Genomic DNA, 26574 nt, shown 5'->3' on the forward strand with positions numbered 1-26574 from the left:
TCTCCCCCCCTCGCCCCCTCTCTCTCCGTGCAGAGCTGGATGGCTCCCAGGAAGGGTCTTCCAGACTGCCTCTGCTCTTCCGGGGGCTAGCGGTGGCCTCTGTCCCCCCTCGCCCCCTCTCTCGCTCCCCCCCTCGCCCCCTCTCTCTCCGTGCAGAGCTGGATGGCTCCCAGGAAGGGTCTTCCAGACTGCCTCTGCTCTTCCGGGGGCTAGCGGTGGCCTCTGTCCCCCCTCGCCCCCTCTCTCGCTCCCCCCCTCGCCCCCTCTCTCTCCGTGCAGAGCTGGATGGCTCCCAGGAAGGGTCTTCCAGATGCCGTGTCTTATATTTCCTCTTCCCTCCCGGCTTGTCGGAGCGTGGGGAATGTCGGGAATGCTGTCTGTGTGCAGAGAGATGGGACAGGGAGCTGGAGGAAGAGAGGCTGTCAGAGGACCGGGAATGCCGGTGTTCCCCAGGAGATTCTGGTCCTCGCTGGCTACTCCGGGATAAGGACGGGGAATGGGATAGGACGCTGTTTTCCGGACTACAGAATATTCCTGTGTTAGAATATTGGGACCTGGCTGGTTCATATGGAATCCTTTCTCTCTCTCTACCTCTGCTCCTCTCACTTCCTCCACTGGTCTCTCTCCTGTGCTCTCTGCTGTGTTGTCTATGGGAGCCTCTGTCGTGGGAGCCTCTGTCGTGGGAGCCTCTGTCGTGGGAGCCTCTGTCGTGGGAGCCTCTGTCGTGGGAGCCTCTTCCTCTTCCTTTCTCCTGTCTCCTTTTCTCCCGCTCTCTCGCCCGTCTCTTCCGGCGCCGTTCCTGGCTGCTGTCGTCGCTCCGTACAGACACGGGGCTCCGTGCTGACCAGCTCCGTTCAGAACTCCTGGACCGCGACCAAGCGCTCGCTGACCGATGTCTGCTTCTGGACCGCGATCCTGAACACGACCGCTCTCGGTGTCTGCCCTCCCTTCTCTCCCCTAGAGGGCAATAGAGGAGTCTCTCTTCTACCTGCTCTCTCTCTCTGTCTAGATGTCTTACTCCCAGTCCTCTTTCCCCCCCTCCTCCAAGTCTTTCCCCCCCTCCTCCCTGTCTCTCCCCCCCTCCTCCCGGTCTTTCTGTGCTGGTGTTTATAAACAGAGACATGGGGGGAACTGGAATGGAGAGGGGAGGGACAACGAGAGAGAGAGGGGTTAACACTGTTTGGGGAACAGTCTCTTTCGTCTCCTGTTTCTCCCCCTCTTCGTCTGAGGGGTCCGAGGAGAGTTGGACCAGTTCAGGAGTTCTCTCAGCCATGGCTTTAACAAACCCTACTATCATACATTGTTCCTCCTCCTCTTCCTCTTCCTCTCCTCCCTCCTCAACCCTCTCTCCATTCCCTGCCGCTGTCATGTCCAGAGCAGGATTCTGATTAGCCCCCGCTGGACCAGAGTCCCTCCCCCCTGGGCTGATCGAGAGCGGCATGGGGGATTGGGACGGCTCAGCGGTAGAGTAGGAGGGTCCTGGTGTTTCATCGTCCCAAGCGGATTGGCTCAGAGCGCTACTTCCTGCTACCGACACCGGCCGTCTCTCTCGTTCTCCCTCCGACCCTCCTTCCTCTTCCTAGAAAGACAGACAGACATATTCCTGAGGGGAAATATCATCCTTCCTCTTCCTAGACAGACATATTCCTGAGGGGAAATATCTTCCTTCCTCTTCCTAGACAGACAGACAGACATATTCCTGAGGGGAAATACCTTCCTTCCTCTTCCTAGACAGACATATTCCTGAGGGGAAATATCTTCCTTCCTCTTCCTAGACAGACATATTCCTGAGGGGAAATATCTTCCTTCCTCTTCCTAGATAGACATATTCCTGAGGGGAAATATCTTCCTTCCTCTTCCTAGATAGACAGACATATTCCTGAGGGGAAATATCTTCCTTCCTCTTCCTAGATAGACAGACATATTCCTGAGGGGAAATATCTTCCTTCCTCTTCCTAGATAGACAGACAGACATATTCCTGAGGGGAAATATCTTCCTTCCTCTTCCTAGACAGACATATTCCTGAGGGGAAATATCTTCCTTCCTCTTCCTAGACAGACATATTCCTGAGGGGAAATATCTTTCCTTTCCTAGATAGACTTCCTAGATAGACATATTCCTGAGGGAAATATCTTCCTTCCTCTTCCTTCCTCTTCCTAGATAGACAGATAGACATATTCCTGAGGGGAAATATCTTAATATAATATAAATAATATATGCCATTTAGCTGACGCTTTTATCCAAAGCGACTTACAGTCATGTGTGCATACATTCTACGTATGGGTGGTCCCGGGAATCGAACCCACTACCCTGGCGTTACAAGCGCCACGCTCTACCAACTGAGCCACAGAAGGACCATCTTCCTTCCTCTTCCTAGACAGACAGACAGACATATTCCTGAGGGGAAATATCTTCCTTCCTCTTCCTAGACAGACATATTCCTGAGGGGAAATATCTTCCTTCCTCTTCCTAGACAGACATATTCCTGAGGGGAAATATCTTCCTTCCTCTTCCTAGACAGACATATTCCTGAGGGGAAATACCTTCCTTCCTCTTCCTAGACAGACATATTCCTGAGGGGAAATATCTTCCTTCCTCTTCCTAGACAGACAGATAGACATATTCCTGAGGGGAAATATCTTCCTTCCTCTTCCTAGACAGACATATTCCTGAGGGGAAATATCTTCCTTCCTCTTCCTAGACAGACATATTCCTGAGGGGAAATATCTTCCTTCCTCTTCCTAGACAGACAGATAGACATATTCCTGAGGGGAAATACCTTCCTTCCTCTTCCTAGACAGACATATTCCTGAGGGGAAATACCTTCCTTCCTCTTCCTAGACAGACAGACAGACATATTCCTGAGGGGAAATATCTTCCTTCCTCTTCCTAGACAGACATATTCCTGAGGGGAAATACCTTCCTTCCTCTTCCTAGACAGACATATTCCTGAGGGGAAATATCTTCCTTCCTCTTCCTAGACAGACAGATAGACATATTCCTGAGGGGAAATACCTTCCTTCCTCTTCCTAGACAGACAGATAGACATATTCCTGAGGGAAATACCATCCTTCCTCTTCCTAGATAGACAGACAGACATATTCCTGAGGGGAAATATCTTCCTTCCTCTTCCTAGATAGACAGACAGACATATTCCTGAGGGGAAATATCTTCCTTCCTCTTCCTAGACAGACAGACATATTCCTGAGGGGAAATATCTTCCTTCCTCTTCCTAGATAGACATATTCCTGAGGGGAAATATCTTCCTTCCTCTTCCTAGACAGACATAATCCTGAGGGGAAATACCATCCTTCCTCTTCCCAGACAGACATATTCCTGAGGGGAAATACCTTCCTTCCTCTTCCTAGACAGACAGACAGACATATTCCTGAGGGGAAATATCTTCCTTCCTCTTCCTAGACAGACATATTCCTGAGGGGAAATACCTTCCTTCCTCTTCCTAGACAGACATATTCCTGAGGGGAAATATCTTCCTTCCTCTTCCTAGACAGACAGATAGACATATTCCTGAGGGGAAATACCTTCCTTCCTCTTCCTAGACAGACATATTCCTGAGGGGAAATACCTTCATTCCTCTTCCTAGACAGACAGACAGACATATTCCTGAGGGGAAATATCTTCCTTCCTCTTCCTAGACAGACATATTCCTGAGGGGAAATACCTTCCTTCCTCTTCCTAGACAGACATATTCCTGAGGGGAAATATCTTCCTTCCTCTTCCTAGACAGACATATTCCTGAGGGGAAATATCTTCCTTCCTCTTCCTAGACAGACAGATAGACATATTCCTGAGGGGAAATACCATCCTTCCTCTTCCTAGATAGACAGACAGACATATTCCTGAGGGGAAATATCTTCCTTCCTCTTCCTAGATACACAGACAGACATATTCCTGAGGGGAAATATCTTCCTTCCTCTTCCTAGATACACAGACAGACATATTCCTGAGGGGAAATACCTTCCTTCCTCTTCCTAGACAGACAGACATATTCCTGAGGGGAAATATCTTCCTTCCTCTTCCTAGACAGACATATTCCTGAGGGGAAATATCTTCCTTCCTCTTCCTAGACAGACATATTCCTGAGGGGAAATATCTTCCTTCCTCTTCCTAGACAGACATATTCCTGAGGGGAAATATCTTCCTTCCTCTTCCTAGATAGACAGACAGACATATTCCTGAGGGGAAATATCTTCCTTCCTCTTCCTAGATACACAGACAGACATATTCCTGAGGGGAAATATCTTCCTTCCTCTTCCTAGATACACAGACAGACATATTCCTGAGGGGAAATATCTTCCTTCCTCTTCCTAGATACACAGACAGACATATTCCTGAGGGGAAATATCTTCCTTCCTCTTCCTAGACAGACATATTCCTGAGGGGAAATATCTTCCTTCCTCTTCCTAGACAGACATATTCCTGAGGGGAAATATCTTCCTTCCTCTTCCTAGACAGACATATTCCTGAGGGGAAATATCTTCCTTCCTCTTCCTAGACAGACATATTCCTGAGGGGAAATATCTTCCTTCCTCTTCCTAGACAGACATATTCCTGAGGGGAAATATCTTCCTTCCTCTTCCTAGACAGACAGACAGACATATTCCTGAGGGGAAATATCTTCCTTCCTCTTCCTAGACAGACATATTCCTGAGGGGAAATATCTTCCTTCCTCTTCCTAGACAGACAGACAGACATATTCCTGAGGGGAAATATCTTCCTTCCTCTTCCTAGATACACAGACAGACATATTCCTGAGGGGAAATATCATCCTTCCTCTTCCTAGATAGACAGACATATTCCTGAGGGGAAATATCTTCCTTCCTCTTCCTAGATACACAGACATACATATTCCTGAGGGGAAATATCTTCCTTCCTCTTCCTAGATAGACAGACAGACATATTCCTGAGGGGAAATATCTTCCTTCCTCTTCCTAGATACACAGACAGACATATTCCTGAGGGGAAATATCTTCCTTCCTCTTCCTAGACAGACAGACATATTCCTGAGGGGAAATACCTTCCTTCCTCTTCCTAGACAGACATATTCCTGAGGGGAAATATCTTCCTTCCTCTTCCTAGACAGACATATTCCTGAGGGGAAATATCTTCCTTCCTCTTCCTAGATAGACATATTCCTGAGGGGAAATATCTTCCTTCCTCTTCCTAGATACACAGACAGACATATTCCTGAGGGGAAATATCATCCTTCCTCTTCCTAGATAGACAGACATATTCCTGAGGGGAAATATCTTCCTTCCTCTTCCTAGATACACAGACATACATATTCCTGAGGGGAAATATCTTCCTTCCTCTTCCTAGATACACAGACAGACATATTCCTGAGGGGAAATATCTTCCTTCCTCTTCCTAGACAGACATATTCCTGAGGGGAAATATCTTCCTTCCTCTTCCTAGACAGACATATTCCTGAGGGGAAATACCTTCCTTCCTCTTCCTAGACAGACGGACAGACATATTCCTGAGGGGAAATACCTTCCTTCCTCTTCCTAGACAGACAGACAGACATATTCCTGAGGGGAAATATCTTCCTTCCTCTTCCTAGACAGACAGACAGACATATTCCTGAGGGGAAATACCTTCCTTCCTCTTCCTAGACAGACAGACAGACATATTCCTGAGGGGAAATACCTTCCTTCCTCTTCCTAGACAGACATATTCCTGAGGGGAAATATCTTCCTTCCTCTTCCTAGACAGACATATTCCTGAGGGGAAATATCTTCCTTCCTCTTCCTAGACAGACAGACAGACATATTCCTGAGGGGAAATATCTTCCTTCCTCTTCCTAGACAGACAGACAGACATATTCCTGAGGGGAAATACCTTCCTTCCTCTTCCTAGACAGACATATTCCTGAGGGGAAATATCTTCCTTCCTCTTCCTAGATAGACAGACAGACATATTCCTGAGGGGAAATACCTTCCTTCCTCTTCCTAGATAGACATATTCCTGAGGGGAAATATCTTCCTTCCTCTTCCTAGACAGACAGACAGACAGACAGACATATTCCTGAGGGGAAATACCTTCCTTTTCCTCCTCAAATCAAAAGTATACAGCGTATTGTCCACAGTACAGTGACATGCTAACTCACCAACTCTTCTCTCAAGGGGTGAAACAACTATTTAAAAACCAGTAATAAAAAAAAAAAACCTCTTCATCCGAAATGGCGATGACAGAGTCGTCAGTGTCGCTAGATGATGACGTCATCCTGTCCTCGTAGGACGGCGCTGGAGGGTCGTAGATGGACAGCTGGTCGTACACTTCCATACTGAGAGGGGAACGTGCAAAACTGATCTGGGGGGGTGAGACACACAAAGGTTAGTGAGGGTGTGTGATTGGTTCAGGGAGAGAGTGAGTGTGTGTGATTGGTTTAGGGAGAGAGTGAGTGTGTGTGTGTGTGATTGGTTCAGGGAGAGAGTGAGTGTGTGTGTGTGATTGGTTCAGGGAGAGAGTGAGTGTGTGTGTGTGATTGGTTCAGGGAGAGAGTGAGTGTGTGTGTGTGATTGGTTCAGGGAGAGAGTGAGTGTGTGTGTGTGATTGGTTTAGGGAGAGAGTGAGTGTGTGTGTGTGATTGGTTCAGGGAGAGAGTGAGTGTGTGTGTGTGATTGGTTTAGGGAGAGAGTGAGTGTGTGTGTGTGATTGGTTTAGGGAGAGAGTGAGTGTGTGTGTGTGATTGGTTTAGGGAGAGAGTGAGTGTGTGTGTGTGATTGGTTTAGGGAGAGAGTGAGTGTGTGTGTGTGATTGGTTTAGGGAGAGAGTGAGTGTGTGTGTGATTGGTTTAGGGAGAGAGTGAGTGTGTGTGTGTGATTGGTTTAGGGAGAGAGTGAGTGTGTGTGTGTGATTGGTTTAGGGAGAGAGTGAGTGTGTGTGTGTGTGTGATTGGTTGAGGGAGAGAGTGAGTGTGTGTGTGTGATTGGTTCAGGGAGAGAGTGAGTGTGTGTGTGTGATTGGTTCAGGGAGAGAGTGAGTGTGTGTGTGTGATTGGTTCAGGGAGAGAGTGAGTGTGTGTGTGTGATTGGTTTAGGGAGAGAGTGAGTGTGTGTGTGTGATTGGTTTAGGGAGAGAGTGAGTGTGTGTGTGTGATTGGTTCAGGGAGAGAGTGAGTGTGTGTGATTGGTTTAGGGAGAGAGTGAGTGTGTGTGTGTGATTGGTTCAGGGAGAGAGTGAGTGTGTGTGTGTGATTGGTTTAGGGAGAGAGTGAGTGTGTGTGTGTGATTGGTTCAGGGAGAGAGTGAGTGTGTGTGTGTGATTGGTTTAGGGAGAGAGTGAGTGTGTGTGTGTGATTGGTTTAGGGAGAGAGTGAGTGTGTGTGTGTGATTGGTTTAGGGAGAGAGTGAGTGTGTGTGTGTGTGATTGGTTTAGGGAGAGAGTGAGTGTGTGTGTGTGTGATTGGTTTAGGGAGAGAGTGAGTGTGTGTGTGATTGGTTTAGGGAGAGTGAGTGTGTGTGTGTGATTGGTTTAGGGAGAGAGTGAGTGTGTGTGTGTGATTGGTTTAGGGAGAGAGTGAGTGTGTGTGTGTGATTGGTTTAGGGAGAGAGTGAGTGTGTGTGTGTGATTGGTTTAGGGAGAGAGTGAGTGTGTGTGTGATTGGTTTAGGGAGAGAGTGAGTGTGTGTGTGATTGGTTTAGGGAGAGAGTGAGTGTGTGTGATTGGTTTAGGGAGAGAGTGAGTGTGTGTGATTGGTTTAGGGAGAGAGTGTGTGTGTGTGATTGGTTTAGGGAGAGAGTGTGTGTGTGTGATTGGTTTAGGGAGAGAGTGTGTGTGTGTGATTGGTTTAGGGAGAGAGTGAGTGTGTGTGATTGGTTTAGGGAGAGAGTGTGTGTGTGTGATTGGTTTAGGGAGAGAGTGTGTGTGTGATTGGTTTAGGGAGAGTGAGTGTGTGTGATTGGTTTAGGGAGAGAGTGTGTGTGTGTGATTGGTTTAGGGAGAGAGTGAGTGTGTGTGATTGGTTTAGGGAGAGAGTGAGTGTGTGTGATTGGTTTAGGGAGAGAGTGAGTGTGTGTGATTGGTTTAGGGAGAGAGTGTGTGTGTGATTGGTTTAGGGAGAGAGTGTGTGTGTGTGGTGTGGGAGAGATTGGTTTATTGGTTTAGGAGAGAGTGTGTGTGTGATTGGTTTAGGGAGAGAGTGTGTGTGTGTGATTGGTTTAGAGAGAGTGTGAGTGTGCGTGATTGGTTTAGGGAGAGAGTGTGTGTGCGTGATTGGTTTAGGGAGAGAGTGTGTGTGCGTGTGTGCGTGTGTGTGTGTGTGTGTGTGTGATTGGTTTAGGGAGAGAGTGTGTGTGTGTGTGTGTGTGATTGGTTTAGGGAGAGAGTGTGTGTGTGTGTGTGTGTGATTGGTTTAGGGAGAGAGTGTGTGTGTGTGTGTGTGTGATTGGTTTAGGGAGAGAGTGTGTGTGTGTGTGTGTGTGATTGGTTTAGGGAGAGAGTGTGTGTGTGTGTGTGTGTGTGTTGTGTGTGTGTGTGTGTGTGTGTGTGTGTGTGTGTGTGTGTGTGTGTGTGTGTGTGTGTGTGGTGTGGTTTAGGGAGAGAGTGAGTGTGTGTGTGTGTGATTGGTTTAGGGAGAGAGTGTGTGTGTGTGTGTGTGATTGGTTTAGGGAGAGAGTGTGTGTGTGTGTGTGTGATTGGTTTAGGGAGAGAGTGTGTGTGTGTGTGATTGGTTTAGGGAGAGAGTGTGTGTGTGTGTGTGATTGGTTTAGGGAGAGAGTGAGTGTGTGTGTGTGTGATTGGTTTAGGGAGAGAGTGTGTGTGTGTGATTGGTTTAGGGAGAGAGTGTGTGTGTGTGTGTGTGTGTGTGTGTGTGTGTGTGTGTGTGTGTGTGTGTGTGTGTGTGTGTGTGTGTGTGTGTGTGTGTGTGTGTGTGCGCGCTCACAAGCTCGTGAAGGAAGTGATCAGTCCTCGCCAGCAGGAAGGGACGGAGTTCGTCCTGGATGGCCCCACCCCCTCCCTCCATGTCGTGACGTGCGATTCGCGAGGTGATGATGCGTTGGACGATGTTGACCAATGAGCCGTGGGCGCCGTACAACACCGTCAGCTCCCGCTGTAACCAGGGGTCAAGGGTTAAAGGTCGAAGTTTCAATTAATCAAATATGCAGACTCAAAACACGCTCTGAAAGACTTGATACAAGCAGCAGCAAAGATGACTGGCTACAAAACTTCCCCTACGGCCCTATAAAATCTAAGATGCAGAAAACCCCGACAGATTCACGGAAGCGAGACATTAAAACAGAATTCCACAATATTTTTTTTAAAAATGTACTTAACTTAGTAGGGAATCAACTAGATGTATTGGACTTAGTAGGGAATCAACTAAATGTATTGAACTTAGTAGGGAATCAACTAGATGTATTGAACTTAGTAGGGAATCAACTAGATGTATTGAACTTAGTAGGGAATCAACTAAATGTATTGAACTCAGTAGGGAATCAACTAGATGTATTGAACTTAGTAGGGAATCAAGTAAATGTATTGAACTCAGTAGGGAATCAACTAAATGTAGGGAATCAACTAAATGTATTGAACTTAGTAGGGAATCAAGTAAATGTATTGAACTCAGTAGGGAATCAACTAAATGTATTGAACTTAGTAGGGAATCAACTAAATGTAGGGAATCAACTAGATGTATTGAACTTAGTAGGGAATCAACTAAATGTAGGGAATCAACTAGATGTATTGAACTTAGTAGGGAATCAAGTAAATGTATTGAACTTAGTAGGGAATCAACTAAATGTAGGGAATCAACTAAATGTATTGAACTTAGTAGGGAATCAACTAAATGTATTGGAAATGAATTTGCCCAAGTTGATCATAAGATATGAACAGAACAGTGATACATATTCCCTGAATCTTTCTGATGAGGCAAACATAATTCAGATTTTAATAGGTCCCTCCCTGTACGACAGTATTATTGTGATGCGTAATAAATCAGAACGTTCAGTCAATGTTTACACATGTTTAGTTTGCTGAAAAATAAATGCATTTGACAGTGAGAGGACGTTTTTCTTTGCTGAGTTTATAAGTATTAATCTACTATATCCTGTTATGGTACTATATCCAACTAGGGTACTGTATCCTACTATGGTACTATATCCTGTTATGGTACTATATCCTACGATGGTACTATATCCTACTATGGTACTATATCCTGTTATGGTACTATATCCTGTTATGGTACTATATCCTGTTATGGTACTATATCCTGTTACGGTACTATATCCTACGATGGTACTGTATCCTACTATGGTACTATATCCTGTTATGGTACTATATCCTACTATGGTACTATATCCTACTATGTTATATCCTGTTACGGTACTATATCCTACGATGGTACTATATCCTACTATGGTACTATATCCTACTATGGTACTATATCCTACTATGGTACTATATCCTGTTATGGTACTATATCCTACTATGGTACTATATCCTACTATGGTACTATATCCTGTTATGGTATTCAGGGGTTTCATCTCTATGGAGGGGTTTCATCTCCCAGTCCATCTCCATGGAGGGGTTTCATCTCCCAGTCCATCTCCATGGAGGGGTTTCATCTCCTAGTCCATCTCCATGGAGGGGTTTCATCTCCCAGTCCATCTCCATGGAGGGGTTTCATCTCCCAGTCCATCTCTATGGAGGGGTTTCATCTCCCAGTCCATCTCCATGGAGGGGTTTCATCTCCCAGTCCATCTACATGGAGGGGTTTCATCTCCCAGTCCATCTCTATGGAGGGTTTCATCTCCCAGTCCATCTCCATGGAGGGGTTTCATCTCCATGGAGGGGTTTCATCTCCTAGTCCATCTCTATGGAGGGTTTCATCTCCCAGTCCATCTCCATGGAGGGGTTTCATCTCCTAGTCCATCTCCATGGAGGGGTTTCATCTCCCAGTCCATCTCTATGGAGGGGTTTCATCTCCCAGTCCATCTCTATGGAGGGGTTTCATCTCCCAGTCCATCTCCATGGAGGGGTTTCATCTCCCAGTCCATCTCTATGGAGGGGTTTCATCTCCCAGTCCATCTCTATGGAGGGGTTTCATCTCCCAGTCCATCTCCATGGAGGGGTTTCATCTCCCAGTCCATCTCTATGGAGGGTTTCATCTCCCAGTCCATCTCCATGGAGGGGTTTCATCTCCCAGTCCATCTCCATGGAGGGGTTTCATCTCCCAGTCCATCTCTATGGAGGGTTTCATCTCCCAGTCCATCTCCATGGGGGTTTCATTCATCTCCCAGTCCATCTCTATGGAGGGGTTTCATCTCCCAGTCCATCTCTATGGAGGGGTTTCATCTCCTAGTCCATCTCCATGGAGGGGTTTCATCTCCCAGTCCATCTCTATGGAGGGTTTCATCTCCCAGTCCATCTCTATGGAGGGGTTTCATCTCCCAGTCCATCTCATGGAGGGGTTTCATCTCCCAGTCCATCTCTATGGAGGTGTTTCATCTCCCAGTCCATCTCCATGGAGGGGTTTCATCTCCCAGTCCATCTCTATGGAGGGGTTTCATCTCCCAGTCCATCTCTATGGAGGGTTTCATCTCCCAGTCCATCTCCATGGAGGAGGTTTCATCTCCCAGTCCATCTCCATGGAGGGGTTTCATCTCCCAGTCCATCTCTATGGAGGGGTTTCATCTCCCAGTCCATCTCTATGGAGGGGTTTCATCTCCCAGTCCATCTCTATGGAGGGGTTTCATCTCCATGGAGGGGTTTCATCTCCCAGTCCATCTCTATGGAGGGGTTTCATCTCCCAGTCCATCTCTATGGAGGGTTTCATCTCCCAGTCCATCTCCATGGAGGGGTTTCATCTCCCAGTCCATCTCTATGGAGGGGTTTCATCTCCCAGTCCATCTCTATGGAGGGGTTTCATCTCCCAGTCCATCTCTATGGAGGGTTTCATCTCCCATCCATCTCCATGGAGGGGTTTCATCTCCCAGTCCATCTCTATGGAGGGTTTCATCTCCATGGAGTCCATCTCCATGGAGGGTTTCATCTCCCAGTCCATCTCTATGGAGGGGCTTCATCTCCCAGTCCATCTCTATGGAGGGGTTTCATCTCCCAGTCCATCTCCATGGAGGGGTTTCATTTCCCAGTCCATCTCCATGGAGGGGTTTCATCTCCCAGTCCATCTCTATGGAGGGGTTTCATCTCCCAGTCCATCTCCATGGAGGGGTTTCATCTCCTAGTCCATCTCTATGGAGGGGTTTCATCTCCATGGAGGGGTTTCATCTCCCAGTCCATCTCTATGGAGGGGTTTCATCTCCCAGTCCATCTCTATGGAGGGGTTTCATCTCCCAGTCCATCTCTATGGAGGGGTTTCATCTCCCAGTCCATCTCCATGGAGGGGTTTCATCTCCCAGTCCATCTCTATGGAGGGGTTTCATCTCCCAGTCCATCTCCATGGAGGGGTTTCATCTCCCAGTCCATCTCCATGGAGGGGTTTCATCTCCCAGTCCATCTCTATGGAGGGGTTTCATCTCCCAGTCCATCTCTATGGAGGGGTTTCATCTCCCAGTCCATCTACATGGAGGGGTTTCATCTCCCAGTCCATCTCCATGGAGGGGTTTCATCTCCCAGTCCATCTCTATGGAGGGGTTTCATCTCCCAGTCCATCTCCATGGAGGGGTTTCGTCTCCCAGTCCATCTCTATGGAGGGGTTTCGTCTCCCAGTCCATCTCTATGGAGGGGTTTCATCTCCCAGTCCATCTACATGGAGGGGTTTCATCTCCCAGTCCATCTCTATGGAGGGGTTTCATCTCCCAGTCCATCTCTATGGAGGGGTTTCATCTCCTAGTCCATCTCCATGGAGGGGTTTCATCTCCCAGTCCATCTCTATGGAGGGGTTTCATCTCCCAGTCCATCTCTATGGAGGGGTTTCATCTCATCTCCATGGAGGGGTTTCATCTCCCAGTCCATCTCTATGGAGGGGTTTCATCTCCTAGTCCATCTCCATGGAGGGGTTTCATCTCCCAGTCCATCTCTATGGAGGGGTTTCATCTCCCAGTCCATCTCCATGGAGGGGTTTCATCTCCCAGTCCATCTCTATGGAGGGGTTTCATCTCCCAGTCCATCTACATGGAGGGGTTTCATCTCCCAGTCCATCTCTATGGAGGGGTTTCATCTCCCAGTCCATCTCTATGGAGGGGTTTCATCTCCCAGTCCATCTCCATGGAGGGGTTTCATCTCCCAGTCCATCTCTATGGAGGGGTTTCATCTCCCAGTCCATCTCTATGGAGGGGTTTCATCTCATCTCCATGGAGGGGTTTCATCTCCCAGTCCATCTCCATGGAGGGGTTTCATCTCCCAGTCCATCTCCATGGAGGGTTTCATCTCCCAGTCCATCTCCATGGAGGGGTTTCATCTCCCAGTCCATCTCTATGGAGGGGATTCATCTCCCAGTCCATCTCCATGGAGGGGTTTCATCTCCCAGTCCATCTCCATGGAGGGGTTTCATCTCCTAGTCCATCTCTATGGAGGGGTTTCATTTCCATGGAGGGGTTTCATCTCCCAGTCCATCTCTATGGAGGGGTTTCATCTCCCAGTCCATCTCTATGGAGGGGTTTCATCTCCTAGTCCATCTCCATGGAGGGGTTTCATCTCCCAGTCCATCTCTATGGAGGGGTTTCATCTCCCAGTCCATCTCCATGGAGGGGTTTCATCTCCCAGTCCATCTCCATGGAGGGGTTTCATCTCCCAGTCCATCTCTATGGAGGGGTTTCATCTCCCAGTCCATCTCTATGGAGGGGTTTCATCTCCCAGTCCATCTCTATGGAGGGGTTTCATCTCCCAGTCCATCTCCATGGAGGGGTTTCATCTCCCAGTCCATCTCCATGGAGGGGTTTCATCTCCCAGTCCATCTCCATGGAGGGGTTTCATCTCCCAGTCCATCTCTATGGAGGGGTTTCATCTCCCAGTCCATCTCTATGGAGGGGTTTCATCTCCCAGTCCATCTCCATGGAGGGGTTTCATCTCCCAGTCCATCTCTATGGAGGGGTTTCATCTCCCAGTCCATCTCTATGGAGGGGTTTCATCTCCCAGTCCATCTCTATGGAGGGTTTCATCTCCCAGTCCATCTCTATGGAGGGGTTTCATCTCCCAGTCCATCTCTATGGAGGGGTTTCATCTCATCTCCATGGAGGGGTTTCATCTCCCAGTCCATCTCCATGGAGGGGCTTCATCTCCCAGTCCATCTCCATGGAGGGGCTTAATCTCCCAGTCCATCTCTATGGAGGGGTTTCATCTCCCAGTCCATCTTCATGGAGGGGTTTCATCTCCCAGTCCATCTCTATGGAGGGGTTTCATCTCTATGGAGGGGTTTCATCTCCTAGTCCATCTCTATGGAGGGGTTTCATCTCTATGGAGGGGAGTTTCTCCCATTCTTCTCTGCAGATCCTCTCAAGCTCTGTCAGGTTGGATGGGGAGCGTCGCTGCACAGATATTTTTAGGTCTCTCCAAAGGTGTTCGATCGGGTTCAAGTCCGGGCTCTGACTGGGCCACTCAACGACATTCAGAGACTTGTCCCAAAGCTACTCCTGTGTTGTTTTGGTTGTGTGCTTAGGGTCGTTGTCCTGTTGGAAGGTGAACCTTCACCCCAGTCTGAGGAGCAGGTTTTCATCAAGGATCTCTCTGAACATTGCTCCGTTCATCTTTCCCTTGATCCTGACTAGTCTCCCAGTCCCTGCCACTGAAAAACATTCCCACTGCATGATGCTGCCACAACCCTGCTTCACCATAGGGATGATGTCTGTTTTCCTCCAGACGTGACCTTTGGCATTTAGGCCAAAGAGTTCAATCTTGGTTTCATCAGACCAGAGATTCTTGTTTCTCATGGTCTGAGAGTCTTTAGGTGCCTTTTGGCAAAGTCCAAGCTGGCGGTCATGTGCCTTTTACTGATCTGGCCACTCTACCCTAAAGGCCTGATTGGTGGAGTGCTGCAGAGATGGTTGTCCTTCTGGAAGGTTCTCCCATCTCCACAGAGGAACTCTGGAGCTCTATCAAAGTGACCATCACCTCCCTGACCAATTCCCTTCTCCCCTGATTGCTCAGTTTGGCCCGGCGGCCAGCTCGAGGAAGAGTCTTGGTGGTTCCAAACTTCTTCCATTTAAGAATGATGGAGGCCACTATGTTCTTGGGGACATTCAATGCTGCAGAATGATGGAGGCCACTGTGTTCTTGGGGACCTTCAATGCTGCAGAATGATGGAGGCCACTGTGTTCGGTGGCAGCATCATGCAGTGGGAATGTTTTTCAGTGGCAGGGACTGGGAGACTAGTCAGGATCAAGGGAAAGATGAACGGAGCAATGTTCAGAGAGATCCTTGATGAAAACCTGCTCCTCAGACTGGGGTGAAGGTTCACCTTCCAACAGGACAACGACCCTAAGCACACAACCAAAACAACACAGGAGTAGCTTTGGGACAAGTCTCTGAATGTCGTTGAGTGGCCCAGTCAGAGCCCGGACTTGAACCCGATCGAACACCTTTGGAGAGACCTAAAAATATCTGTGCAGCGACGCTCCCCATCCAACCTGACAGAGCTTGAGAGGATCTGCAGAGAAGAATGGGAGAAACTCCCCAAATACAGGTGTGCCAAGCATGTAGTCATACCCAAGAAGACTAGAGGCTGTAATCGCTGCCAAAGATGCTTCAACAAAGTACTGAGTAAATGGTCTGAATACTTATGTAAATGTAATATTTCAGTTTTTATTTTTAAAAACCTGTTTTTGAGGGGGAAATTTTAGAATAAGGCTGTAAACTAACATGCGAAAAAAAGTCAAGATGTCTGAATTCTTTCTGAAGGGACTACTTTAGACCAGAGCCCTGTGGGTAGTGTACTACTTTAGACCAGAGCTCTATGGGTAGTGCACTACTTTAGACCAGAGCCCTGTGGGTAGTGTACTACTTTAGACCAGAGCTCTATGGGTAGTGCACTACTTTAGACCAGAGCCCTGTGGGTAGTGTACTACTTTAGACCAGAGCTCTATGGGTAGTGCACTACTTTAGACCATAGCTCAGAGGACCATAACTCGGACATTGACCACAATGACGGAATCTACCATAAAAAACGGAGCTTGATGACGACTGTGTGGTTGACGTTTCTGTCAACGTCAAGGACCACGTTCTGAATACAAACACTAATGCAAATGCGGTCGACCGTCCCCAGGACGCAGACGGTTATGTTCTCCCCCAGGTCAATCTTACCTGTGACCCTGGGGTCGCGACCTCTGACTCTCATCTCCTAGCGACCATCCTAAAGGACCTAGAACACATCACACTCCCTAACCTGAACCCAGACCCTAACCACAGCCGTAATTCAACCACACCGGACCACAGGGAGAACGCCAGGGAGAACGCCAGGGAGAACGCCAGGCTGGCCAGAGAGAACACCAGAGAGAACGCAAGGGAGAACGCAAGGGAGAACGCCAGGCTGGCCAGAGAGAACGCCAGAGAGAACGCCAGAGAGAACGCCAGAGAGAACGCCAGGGAGAACGCCAGGCTGGCCAGAGAGAACGCCAGGGAGAACGCAAGGGAGGACGCCAGGGAGAACACCAGGCTGGCCAGAGAGAAGGCCAGAGACAACGCCAGGGAGAACGCAAGGGAGAACGCCAGGCTGGCCAGAGAGAACGCCAGGGAGAACGCAAGGGAGGACGCCAGGGAGAACGCCAGGGAGAACGCCTGGCAGGCCAGAGAGAACGCCAGGGAGAACACCAGAGAGAACGCCTGGCCGGCCAGAGAGAACACACCGACTCCCTGGTCCTCTGAGGGAGAGACTAACTTCAACAGCCCTGTTTCACCTTCAGCCAATCACTCTCCGAGTTCTGAATCATTCACAGACAACCACTCTGCTGCTAGTCCTATATCTCCCGTAGGTCACCCTGCTAGTCCTATATCTCCTGTAGGTCACCCTGCTAGTCCTATATCTCCTGTATGTCACCCTGCTAGTCCTATATATCCTGTAGGTCACCCTGCTAGTCCTATATCTCCTGTAGGTCACCTATTGTGATGTCATTATGGGATATTGTGTGTAGAATGATGAAGGGACAAAACAATTTAGTCAATTTTAGGCTGAAACGTGACAAAATGTGTAAAAAGTCAAGGGGTCTGAACAATTTCTGAATGCCCAGTAAGTGGAAACAGCATCTGTAACCACACACACACACACACACACACCTGTAACCAGGGGAGGAGTCTATGGAGAGCAACCGGGTTCCGCTGGTAGAACGCAGCAGTGATGTCACGGGGCCTCTCGCAGCCGCCGCGGGCGTTCCTGACACGTACGCCACTGCGGTAGAGCGCCCGGCGGAAGGAGAGCATCTCCCGCGGTCGGAGCAGTCTTACGGAGCGCCCCTCTCTCTGGGACCGTCGCCTAGCAGCCAGACGTACCATGAGACGCTGCACCCCTCGATCGTGAGGTGGGGGGGCGGACACGCCAGTCAGCCCATCAAAGATGACCCCCGGGTCCTCTCCATCCATCTCTCCTGAGAGGAAGGGGGAGGGTAAGAGGGACAGTGAGAGAGAGAAAACAAAAAAGCTTTTGACTCAATGTGACATGAGGGTCTGCTATACAAACTGATGGAAAGTGGTGTTGGGGGAAAAACATACGACATTATAAAATCCATGTACACAAACAAGTGTGCGGTTAAAACTGGCCAAAAAATACAAACATTTCTTTCCACAGGGCCGTGGGGTGAGACAGGGATGCAGCTTATGCCCCACCCTCTTCAACATATATATCAATGAATTGGTGAGGGCACCAGAACAGTCTGCAGCATCCGGCTTCACCCTACTAGAATCTGAAGTCAAATGTCTACTGTTGGCTGATGATCTGGTGCTTCTGTCACCAACCAAGGAGGACCTACAGCAGCACCTAGATCTTATGCACAGATTCTGTCAGACCTGGATCCTGACAGTGGATCTCAGCAAGACAAAAATAATGGTGTTCCAAAAAAGGTCCAGTTGCAAGGACCACAAATACAAATTCCATCTAGACACTGTTGCCCTAGAGCACACAAAAAACTATACATACCTGAATATCAGGTACTGTATGTCCTACAGGCTGAGGAACCCACACTGGGGTGGTATATAACTCCTACAGGCTGAGGTACCCACACTGGGGTGGTATATAACTCCTACAGGCTGAGGAACCCACACTGGGGTGGTATATAGCTCCTACAGCCTGAGGTACCCACACTGGGGTGGTGTATAACTCCTACAGGCTGAGGTACCCACACTGGGGTGGTGTATAGCTCCTACAGGCTGAGGTACCCACACTGGGGTGGTGTATAGCTCCTACAGGCTGAGGTACCCACACTGGGGTGGTATATAACTCCTGAGGTACCCACACTGGGGTGGTATATAACTCCTGAGGTACCCACACTGGGGTGGTGTATAGCTCCTACAGGCTGAGGTACCCACACTGGGGTGGTATATAACTCCTACAGGCTGAGGTACCCACACTGGGGTGGTATATAGCTCCTACAGGCTGAGGTACCCACACTGGGGTGGTATATAACTCCTACAGGCTGAGGTACCCACACTGGGGTGGTATATAGCTCCTACAGGCTGAGGTACCCACACTGGGGTGGTGTATAACTCCTACAGGCTGAGGTACCCACACTGGGGTGGTATACAACTCCTACAGGCTGAGGTACCCACACTGGGGTGGTGTATAACTCCTACAGGCTGAGGTACCCACACTGGGGTGGTATATAACTTCTACAGGCTGAGGTACCCACACGGGGTGGTATATAGCTCCTACAGGCTGAGGTACCCACACTGGGGTGGTATATAGCTCCTACAGGCTGAGGTACCCACACTGGGGTGGTGTATAACTTCTACAGGCTGAGGTACCCACACTGGGGTGGTGTATAGCTCCTGAGGTACCCACACTGGGGTGGTGTATAACTCCTACAGGCTGAGGTACCCACACTGGGGTGGTGTATAGCTCCTACAGGCTGAGGTACCCACACTGGGGTGGTATATAACTCCTACAGGCTGAGGTACCCACACTGGGGTGGTGTATAACTCCTACAGGCTGAGGTACCCACACTGGGGTGGTGTATAGCTCCTACAGGCTGAGGTACCCACACTGGGGTGGTATATAACTCCTACAGGCTGAGGTACCCACACTGGGGTGGTGTATAACTCCTACAGGCTGAGGTACCCACACTGGGGTGGTGTATAACTCCTACAGGCTGAGGTACCCACACTGGGGTGGTATATAACTCCTACAGGCTGAGGTACCCACACTGGGGTGGTATATAACTCCTACAGGCTGAGGTACCCACACTGGGGTGGTATATAACTCCTACAGGCTGAGGTACCCACACTGGGGTGGTATATAACTCCTACAGGCTGAGGTACCCACACTGGGGTGGTGTATAACTCCTACAGGCTGAGGTACCCACACTGGGGTGGTGTATAACTCCTACAGGCTGAGGTACCCACACTGGGGTGGTATATAACTCCTACAGGCTGAGGTACCCACACTGGGGTGGTATATAACTCCTACAGGCTGAGGTACCCACACTGGGGTGGTATATAACTCCTACAGGCTGAGGTACCCACACTGGGGTGGTATATAACTCCTACAGGCTGAGGTACCCACACTGGGGTGGTATATAACTCCTACAGGCTGAGGTACCCACACTGGGGTGGTATATAACTCCTACAGGCTGAGGTACCCACACTGGGGTGGTATATAACTCCTACAGGCTGAGGTATCCACACTGGGGTGGTGTATAGCTCCTGAGGTACCCACACTGGGGTGGTATCATATATTATTATTATTATATTATATAACTCCTACAGGCTGAGGTACCCACACTGGGGTGGTATATAACTCCTACAGGCTGAGGTACCCACACTGGGGTGGTATATAACTCCTACAGGCTGAGGTACCCACACTGGGGTGGTGTATAACTCCTACAGGCTGAGGTACCCACACTGGGGTGGTGTATAACTCCTACAGGCTGAGGTACCCACACTGGGGTGGTATATAACTCCTACAGGCTGAGGTACCCACACTGGGGTGGTATATAACTCCTACAGGCTGAGGTACCCACACTGGGGTGGTATGATACCCACACTGGGGTGGTATATAGCTCCTACAGGCTGAGGTACCCACACTGGGGTGGTATATAACTCCTACAGGCTGAGGTACCCACACTGGGGTGGTATATAACTCCTACAGGCTGAGGTACCCACACTGGGGTGGTATATAACTCCTACAGGCTGAGGTACCCACACTGGGGTGGTATATAGCTCCTACAGGCTGAGGTACCCACACTGGGGTGGTGTATAGCTCCTACAGGCTGAGGTACCCACACTGGGGTGGTATATAGCTCCTACAGATGACAATACCCTCTAGTCTAGATCAAACCTCAGGCACTGAATTTAATTTATTTGCGTAAAAAAAAAAAAAAAAAAAAAGAGCACTTTCAATGAACATCCATCTTTCCAAAGTAGTCTTGAAAAGGTAACAACAAACCATAAGGATTAAAAGACAAGGTTACCTCTCATTCCTCCATCCTCGGGCCTGGGTAGAAGAGGGGGATGAAGAGGAGGGAGAGGAGGAGCAGAAGAGAGGCCCCTCCCTCTCCACAGTCGTCCTGACTGTCTCCTCTCTCTCCCTCCTCTCCCCTGCCCCCCTCCTCTTCTCCTCGTCCTCCTTCGTTCTCCATGACTACCACCGACCCTGGCGGTCACCAGGGCAGCGGCGGCTGCTTCGGCAGCTGCGATCATTGCGGTCCCGTTCTCCCCTGTAACAGGAGGTGGCCTGAGAGTAAACTCTTTAAAGTTGTCCTGGGCCTTGATCGAGTGAAGGATGGAGGAGAACGGCTGTTTACACAGAGGACATTCCACCTGGAGATCAGAAATAACAAATGATTTATTCATCCTAGAGGGGAAAATCGGTTTGTCCAGCATTTCAGTAATCAAGAGCAATGATATTATAAAAACACACAAAAGTCTAGCTTCGTACTTGTTCTGTGCACAAAAATGTAGTGCACTACATAGGGATTAAGGTGCTGTTTGGGACGTATTGGGTCTGATCAAAGGTAGTGCACTACATAGGGATTAGGGTGCTGTTTGGGACGTATTGGGTCTGATCAAAGGTAGTGCACTACATAGGGATTAGGGTGCTGTTTGGAACGTATTGGGCCTGATCAAAAGTAGTGCACTACATAGGGATTAGGGTGCTGTTTGGAACGTATTGGGCCTGATCAAAAGTAGTGCACTACATAGGGATTAGGGTGCTGTTTGGGACGTATTGGGTCTGATCAAAAGTAGTGCACTACATAGGGATTAGGGTGCTGTTTGGGACGTATTGGGTCTGATCAAAGGTAGTGCACTACATAGGGATTAGGGTGCTGTTTGGAACGTATTGGGCCTGATCAAAAGTAGTGCACTACATAGGGATTAGGGTGCTGTTTGGAACGTATTGGGCCTGATCAAAGGTAGTGCACTACATAGGGATTAGGGTGCTGTTTGGAACGTATTGGGCCTGATCAAAAGTAGTGCACTACATAGGGATTAGGGTGCTGTTTGGAACGTATTGGGCCTGATCAAAGGTAGTGCACTACATAGGGATTAGGGTGCTGTTTGGAACGTATTGGGCCTGATCAAAAGTAGTGCACTACATAGGGATTAGGGTGCTGTTTGGAACGTATTGGGCCTGATCAAAGGTAGTGCACTACATAGGGATTAGGGTGCTGTTTGGAACGTATTGGGCCTGATCAAAAGTAGTGCACTACATAGGGATTAGGGTGCTGTTTGGAACGTATTGGGCCTGATCAAAAGTAGTGCACTACATAGGGATTAGGGTGCTGTTTGGAACGTATTGGGCCTGATCAAAAGTAGTGCACTACATAGGGATTAGGGTGCTGTTTGGAACGTGTTGGGCCTTGGAACGTATTGGGCCTGATCAAAAGTAGTGCACTACATAGGGATTAGGGTGCTGTTTGGAACATATTGGGCCTGATCAAAAGTAGTGCACTACATAGGGATTAGGTGCTGTTTGGAACATATTGGGCCTGATCAAAAGTAGTGCACTATATAGGGATTAGGGTGCTGTTTGGGACGTAGTGGGTCTGATCAAAAGTAGTGCACTACATAGGGATTAGGGTGCTGTTTGGAACGTATTGGGCCTGATCAAAAGTAGTGCACTACATAGGGATTAGGGTGCTGTTTGGGACGTATTGGCTCTGATCAAAAGTAGTGCACTACATAGGGATTAGGGTGCTGTTTGGGAGACTCCTACCTTGTTGTTGCTCCACTCCTGTATGCACTGGAAGCAGAAGCGATGGAGACACCTGTTCAGGTAAGGAAGGAAACAGGTGAAACACCTTAAACCTGACAACACTGGTGCTAAAATAATATACTACCACAAAAAATAGACACATTTTGAATTCACACACGTCTTCGTCAGGTGACGGCCGCTGAAGTCAGAACTTAGATTTGGGTAAAGCACCTTGGGAGCGGCAATATGCCGGGCCTCTCATTCCTTTACCCAGGCCCTAGTTTTGGCGCACCAGGACTACTGTTCAGCTGTGTGGTCATGTAACCGATGCGAAATGGCTAGCTAGTCAGCGGTGGTGGGCGCTAATAGCGTTTCAAATCGAGTGACGTCACTCGCTCTGAGACCTTGAAGTAGTTGTTTCCCCTTTGCTCTGCAAAGGGCCGCAGCTTTTTTGTGGAGCGATGGGTAACGACGCTTCGAGGGTGGCTGTTGTCGATGTGTGCAGAGGGTCCCTGGTTCGAGCCCAGGTCGGGGCGAGGGACGGAAGAGGGGGGAGGGACGAGGAGAGGGAGGGACGGAAGAGAGGGAGGGACGAGAGGGAGGGACGAGGAGAGGGACGGAAGAGAGGGAGGGGCGAGGAGAGGGAAGGAAGAGAGGGAGGGGCGAGAAGAGGGAAGGAAGAGAGGGAGGGGCGAGAAGAGGGGAGGGGCGAGGAGAGGGAAGGAAGAGAGGGAGGGGCGAGGAGAGGGACGGAAGAGAGGGAGGGAGGGACGAGGAGAGGGAGGGGCGAGGAGAGGGAAGGAAGAGAGGGAGGGACGAGGAGAGAGACGGAAGAGAGGGAGGGAGGGACGGAAGAGAGGGAGGAAGGGACGAGAGGGAGGGAGGGACGAGGAGAGGGATGGAAGAGAGGGAGGGGCGAGGAGAGGGATGGAAGAGAGGGAGGGAGGGACGGAAGAGAGGGAGGGAAGAGAGGGAGGGGCGAGGAGAGGGACGAGGAGAGGGACAGAAGAGAGGGAGGGAGGGGCGAGGAGAGGGAAGGAGGGGCGAGGAGAGGGACGGAAGAGAGGGAGGGGCGAGGAGAGGGACGGAGGGGCGAGAGAGGGACGGAAGAGAGGGAGGGGCAAGGAGAGGGACGGAAGAGAAGGAGGGGCGAGGAGAGGGACGGAAGAGAGGGAGGGGCGAGGAGAGGGACGGAAGAGAAGGAGGGGCGAGGAGAGGGACGGAAGAGAGGGAGGGGCGAGGAGAGGGAAGGAGGGGCGAGGAGAGGGACGGAAGAGAGGGAGGGGCGAGGAGAGGGAAGGAGGGGTGAGGAGAGGGAAGGAAGCAGCACTGGTACATTCAGGTGCGGCACAGAAGGACTTACGCAAATTGCAGTTGGTCCTAAACTTAAAAGCACTGAGATGTGCAGATGTGCAAACGTCAATGACATGTCAATCTCTCCTGGTTGAAAGTTCAGGAGAGATTGACTGCATCACAATTGGTCTTTATGTGTTGATGGTACTGAACTGTCTGCTCAAGCAGTTCAGACACTCATCTGTACAACACAAGACATGCAACCAGAGGTCTCTTCCCAGGTCCAGAACAGAGGGAAACACATGGTATTCTATGCATTTTGCATTGTATGTGATATGTGATATGTGGGTGTCTCTCTATACTAGCTGTGGGAATTGCTAAATTGCAATGCAAACATAGTGATATGTATATTATGCATTTTATTTATTGTTTCCTGTTTGGACCCCAGGAAGAGGAGCCTCGGCAGCAGGATCCTAATACCTGTCCAGGTAAGACATGTTGTTGAAACGGTCCAGACAGATTGGGCATTTAGAGTCAGGAGACGCCTCGGCCGAAACCGACTGAGAGGAGGTCTTAGAGGTTTCTTCCTGTTCCTGACCGCCTCCTCCGCTCTCCCGCCGTCGGACACGCAGTTTCATCTTGGTAGGGGCCATCTTCTAGAGGGGGGAGAAGGTGTCAAGTCAGTCAATACCAGACAAATCAATTGGAAACATTTTGCTACAGCGCATGTATGAGAATAATGTAGATTAGCCTACTATGGGAATGTGAGTCCACAAACATGTTACCAGTGGCTAGTTTAGTGCCTAAGCCTTCACCACGACTCTCTGTTCCATTACATTACACATAAAAGAGTCATTGGACGAAGGCTGCATCGCTTGGGTCTGAACATTAACAGGCTGCATCGCTTGGGTCTGAACATTAACAGGCATCGCTTGGGTCTGAACATTAACAGGCTGCATCGAACATTAACAGGGTCTGAACATTAACAGGCTGCATCGCTTGGGTCTGAACATTAACAGGCTGCAACATTAACAGGCTGCATCGCTGGGTCTGAACATTAACAGGCTGCATCGCTTGGGTCTGAACATTAACAGGCATCGCTTGGGTCTGAACATTAACAGGCATCGCTTGGGTCTGAACATTAACAGGCTGCATCGCTTGGGTCTGAACATTAACAGGCTGCAACATTAACAGGCTGCATCGCTTGGGTCTGAACATTAACAGGCTGCATCGCTTGGGTCTGAACATTAACAGGCTGCATCGCTTGGGTCTGAACATTAACAGGCTGCATCGCTTGGGTCTGAACATTAACAGGCTGCATCGCTTGGGTCTGAACATTAACAGGCTGCATCGCTTGGGTCTGAACATTAACAGGCTGCATCGCTTGGGTCTGAACATTAACAGGCTGCATCGCTTGGGTCTGAACATTAACAGGCTGCATCGCTTGGGTCTGAACATTAACAGGCATCGCTTGGGTCTGAACATTAACAGGCATCGCTTGGGTCTGAACATTAACAGGCATCATCGCTTGGGTCTGAACATTAACAGGCTGCATCGCTTGGGTCTGAACATTAACAGGCTGCATCGCTTGGGTCTGAACATTAACAGGCTGCATCGCTTGGGTCTGAACATTAACAGGCATCGCTTGGGTCTGAACATTAACAGGCATCGCTTGGGTCTGAACATTAACAGGCATCATCGCTTGGGGTTTTGGAAACACAAGGACCTTATCTGCGAAAATAAATGTTTGCTTTTTTTAAGTTTAAAAATTGATAAACACTTTTATAGGGTTCCCTCACGGGCATATCTCCACGTTACAGAACAACTGTGTGTAAACGGATGACAGACGACAAAACGTCACTGGAAAAACACTGTTGGCAGCAACTGTGTTAAAACGGTGAAAACGGTGTACAGTAAAACGCGCTGCATTTCCGGTGCTCCGGCCCCTGCAGAACTCAGGCTAGTCATACTTCATGCGCTTCTGGAGAAGGAAGTTGGCAAGATGTCAAGTTCACTTACCGTCAACCGAACCATGTCAACGCGATACGGTTCGATACGGTTCAGAGGTCAAGTCGGTCTATGCCTGCCACACCACCCATTCCCCAGACAAACACACATTTTCAGATCAAACATAAATGGTTTCTTATTGTTTTTTTTTTTAAGCGACCAGATCTAGCGCATATATTATATTCTTCACAGCTGGCTTTGGTAACGAGGTGCTGCTGCTTCCACTTCCGCCCAGCTAACGAGCTAACGAGCTAAACCTGAATGCTAAACCATCCTGGTTCATCGCTCACCAATCGCAGTCACTCACCAGTTACCTATAAAAGATAGCTAGGTAGCTACACCACTTAGCACTAACGATGATAATCAAACGAAACAACAACAATAGGGCTGATAACTCGCTCGTCAGCTGACAGGCTAGCCGAGTAACGTTAGCCCGCTAACATGGTTAGTTAACTAACGGCTTTTTTCCCCCTTTTACCTGACGACTCGAATCCCTGCAGAGATCTCCGGTTCACGGTCAAAACATCACGTTATAACCAACGAATCCGTTAGTGTCGCTCATCGGCTAACTATCTGACGACATTACGGTGAACGCAGACCTAAAGAAAGGTTTATAAATTGTCAAATGTATGGTAGGAATGTCGATTTTAAAAAAGAAGAAAAAAAAACTTGGTGTTGTGAATCAGAAAGCAGGAGCGCAAATCGGTAACGAAGAGGATTGTGGGATACTGGAGGACTTCCCCCTTCGCGCAGCCGCACAACGTTACTAATGTCCAGGGAGGATTAGAGGTTGTGGTTGATTGATTGTGTCCACATTTGTTGATATTGGTAGAACCTATTTCATCTTCACTTCTTATTTTGAAAGAGGAAGTCAAGTACTTTTAAGCATATGTTTTAATTTCAGTCTCCTCCATCTCCACTAAGTATTTACACGTCCACTTCCCGTCTATAAATGAGCAAATTGTCATGTACTTGTTTAGATTTCAGACCTGGTGCCCGGTTTTCCGACTGTGAT

At 49.0% G+C, this 26574-nt stretch overlaps 1 protein-coding gene and 1 long non-coding RNA gene across 2 annotated transcripts; both read right to left on the minus strand.

Annotated features, from left to right (window-relative positions):
* Window positions 1-25: 25 nt before the first annotated feature.
* LOC118376694 (E3 ubiquitin-protein ligase Topors-like) lies at window positions 26-25909 on the minus strand (the record flags this gene model as incomplete). Its single annotated transcript, XM_052460702.1, has 8 exons — window positions 25572-25909; window positions 24033-24208; window positions 22281-22332; window positions 20536-20884; window positions 17192-17499; window positions 8910-9077; window positions 6191-6334; window positions 26-1579 (listed from the first exon to the last, which is right to left on the minus strand). Coding segments are annotated over exons 1-8 (2766 nt in total), but the record flags the coding sequence as incomplete, so codon positions are not given.
* On the minus strand, window positions 2365-5856 carry LOC127906557 (uncharacterized). Its single transcript, XR_008061856.1, has 3 exons — window positions 5672-5856; window positions 5040-5463; window positions 2365-2588 (listed from the first exon to the last, which is right to left on the minus strand). It is a non-coding gene; the product is annotated as an uncharacterized LOC127906557 (long non-coding RNA).
* Window positions 25910-26574: the final 665 nt, after the last annotated feature.

This window comes from Oncorhynchus keta, chromosome 13 (assembly GCF_023373465.1).
Source record: "Oncorhynchus keta strain PuntledgeMale-10-30-2019 chromosome 13, Oket_V2, whole genome shotgun sequence".
NCBI lineage: Eukaryota > Metazoa > Chordata > Actinopteri > Salmoniformes > Salmonidae > Oncorhynchus > Oncorhynchus keta.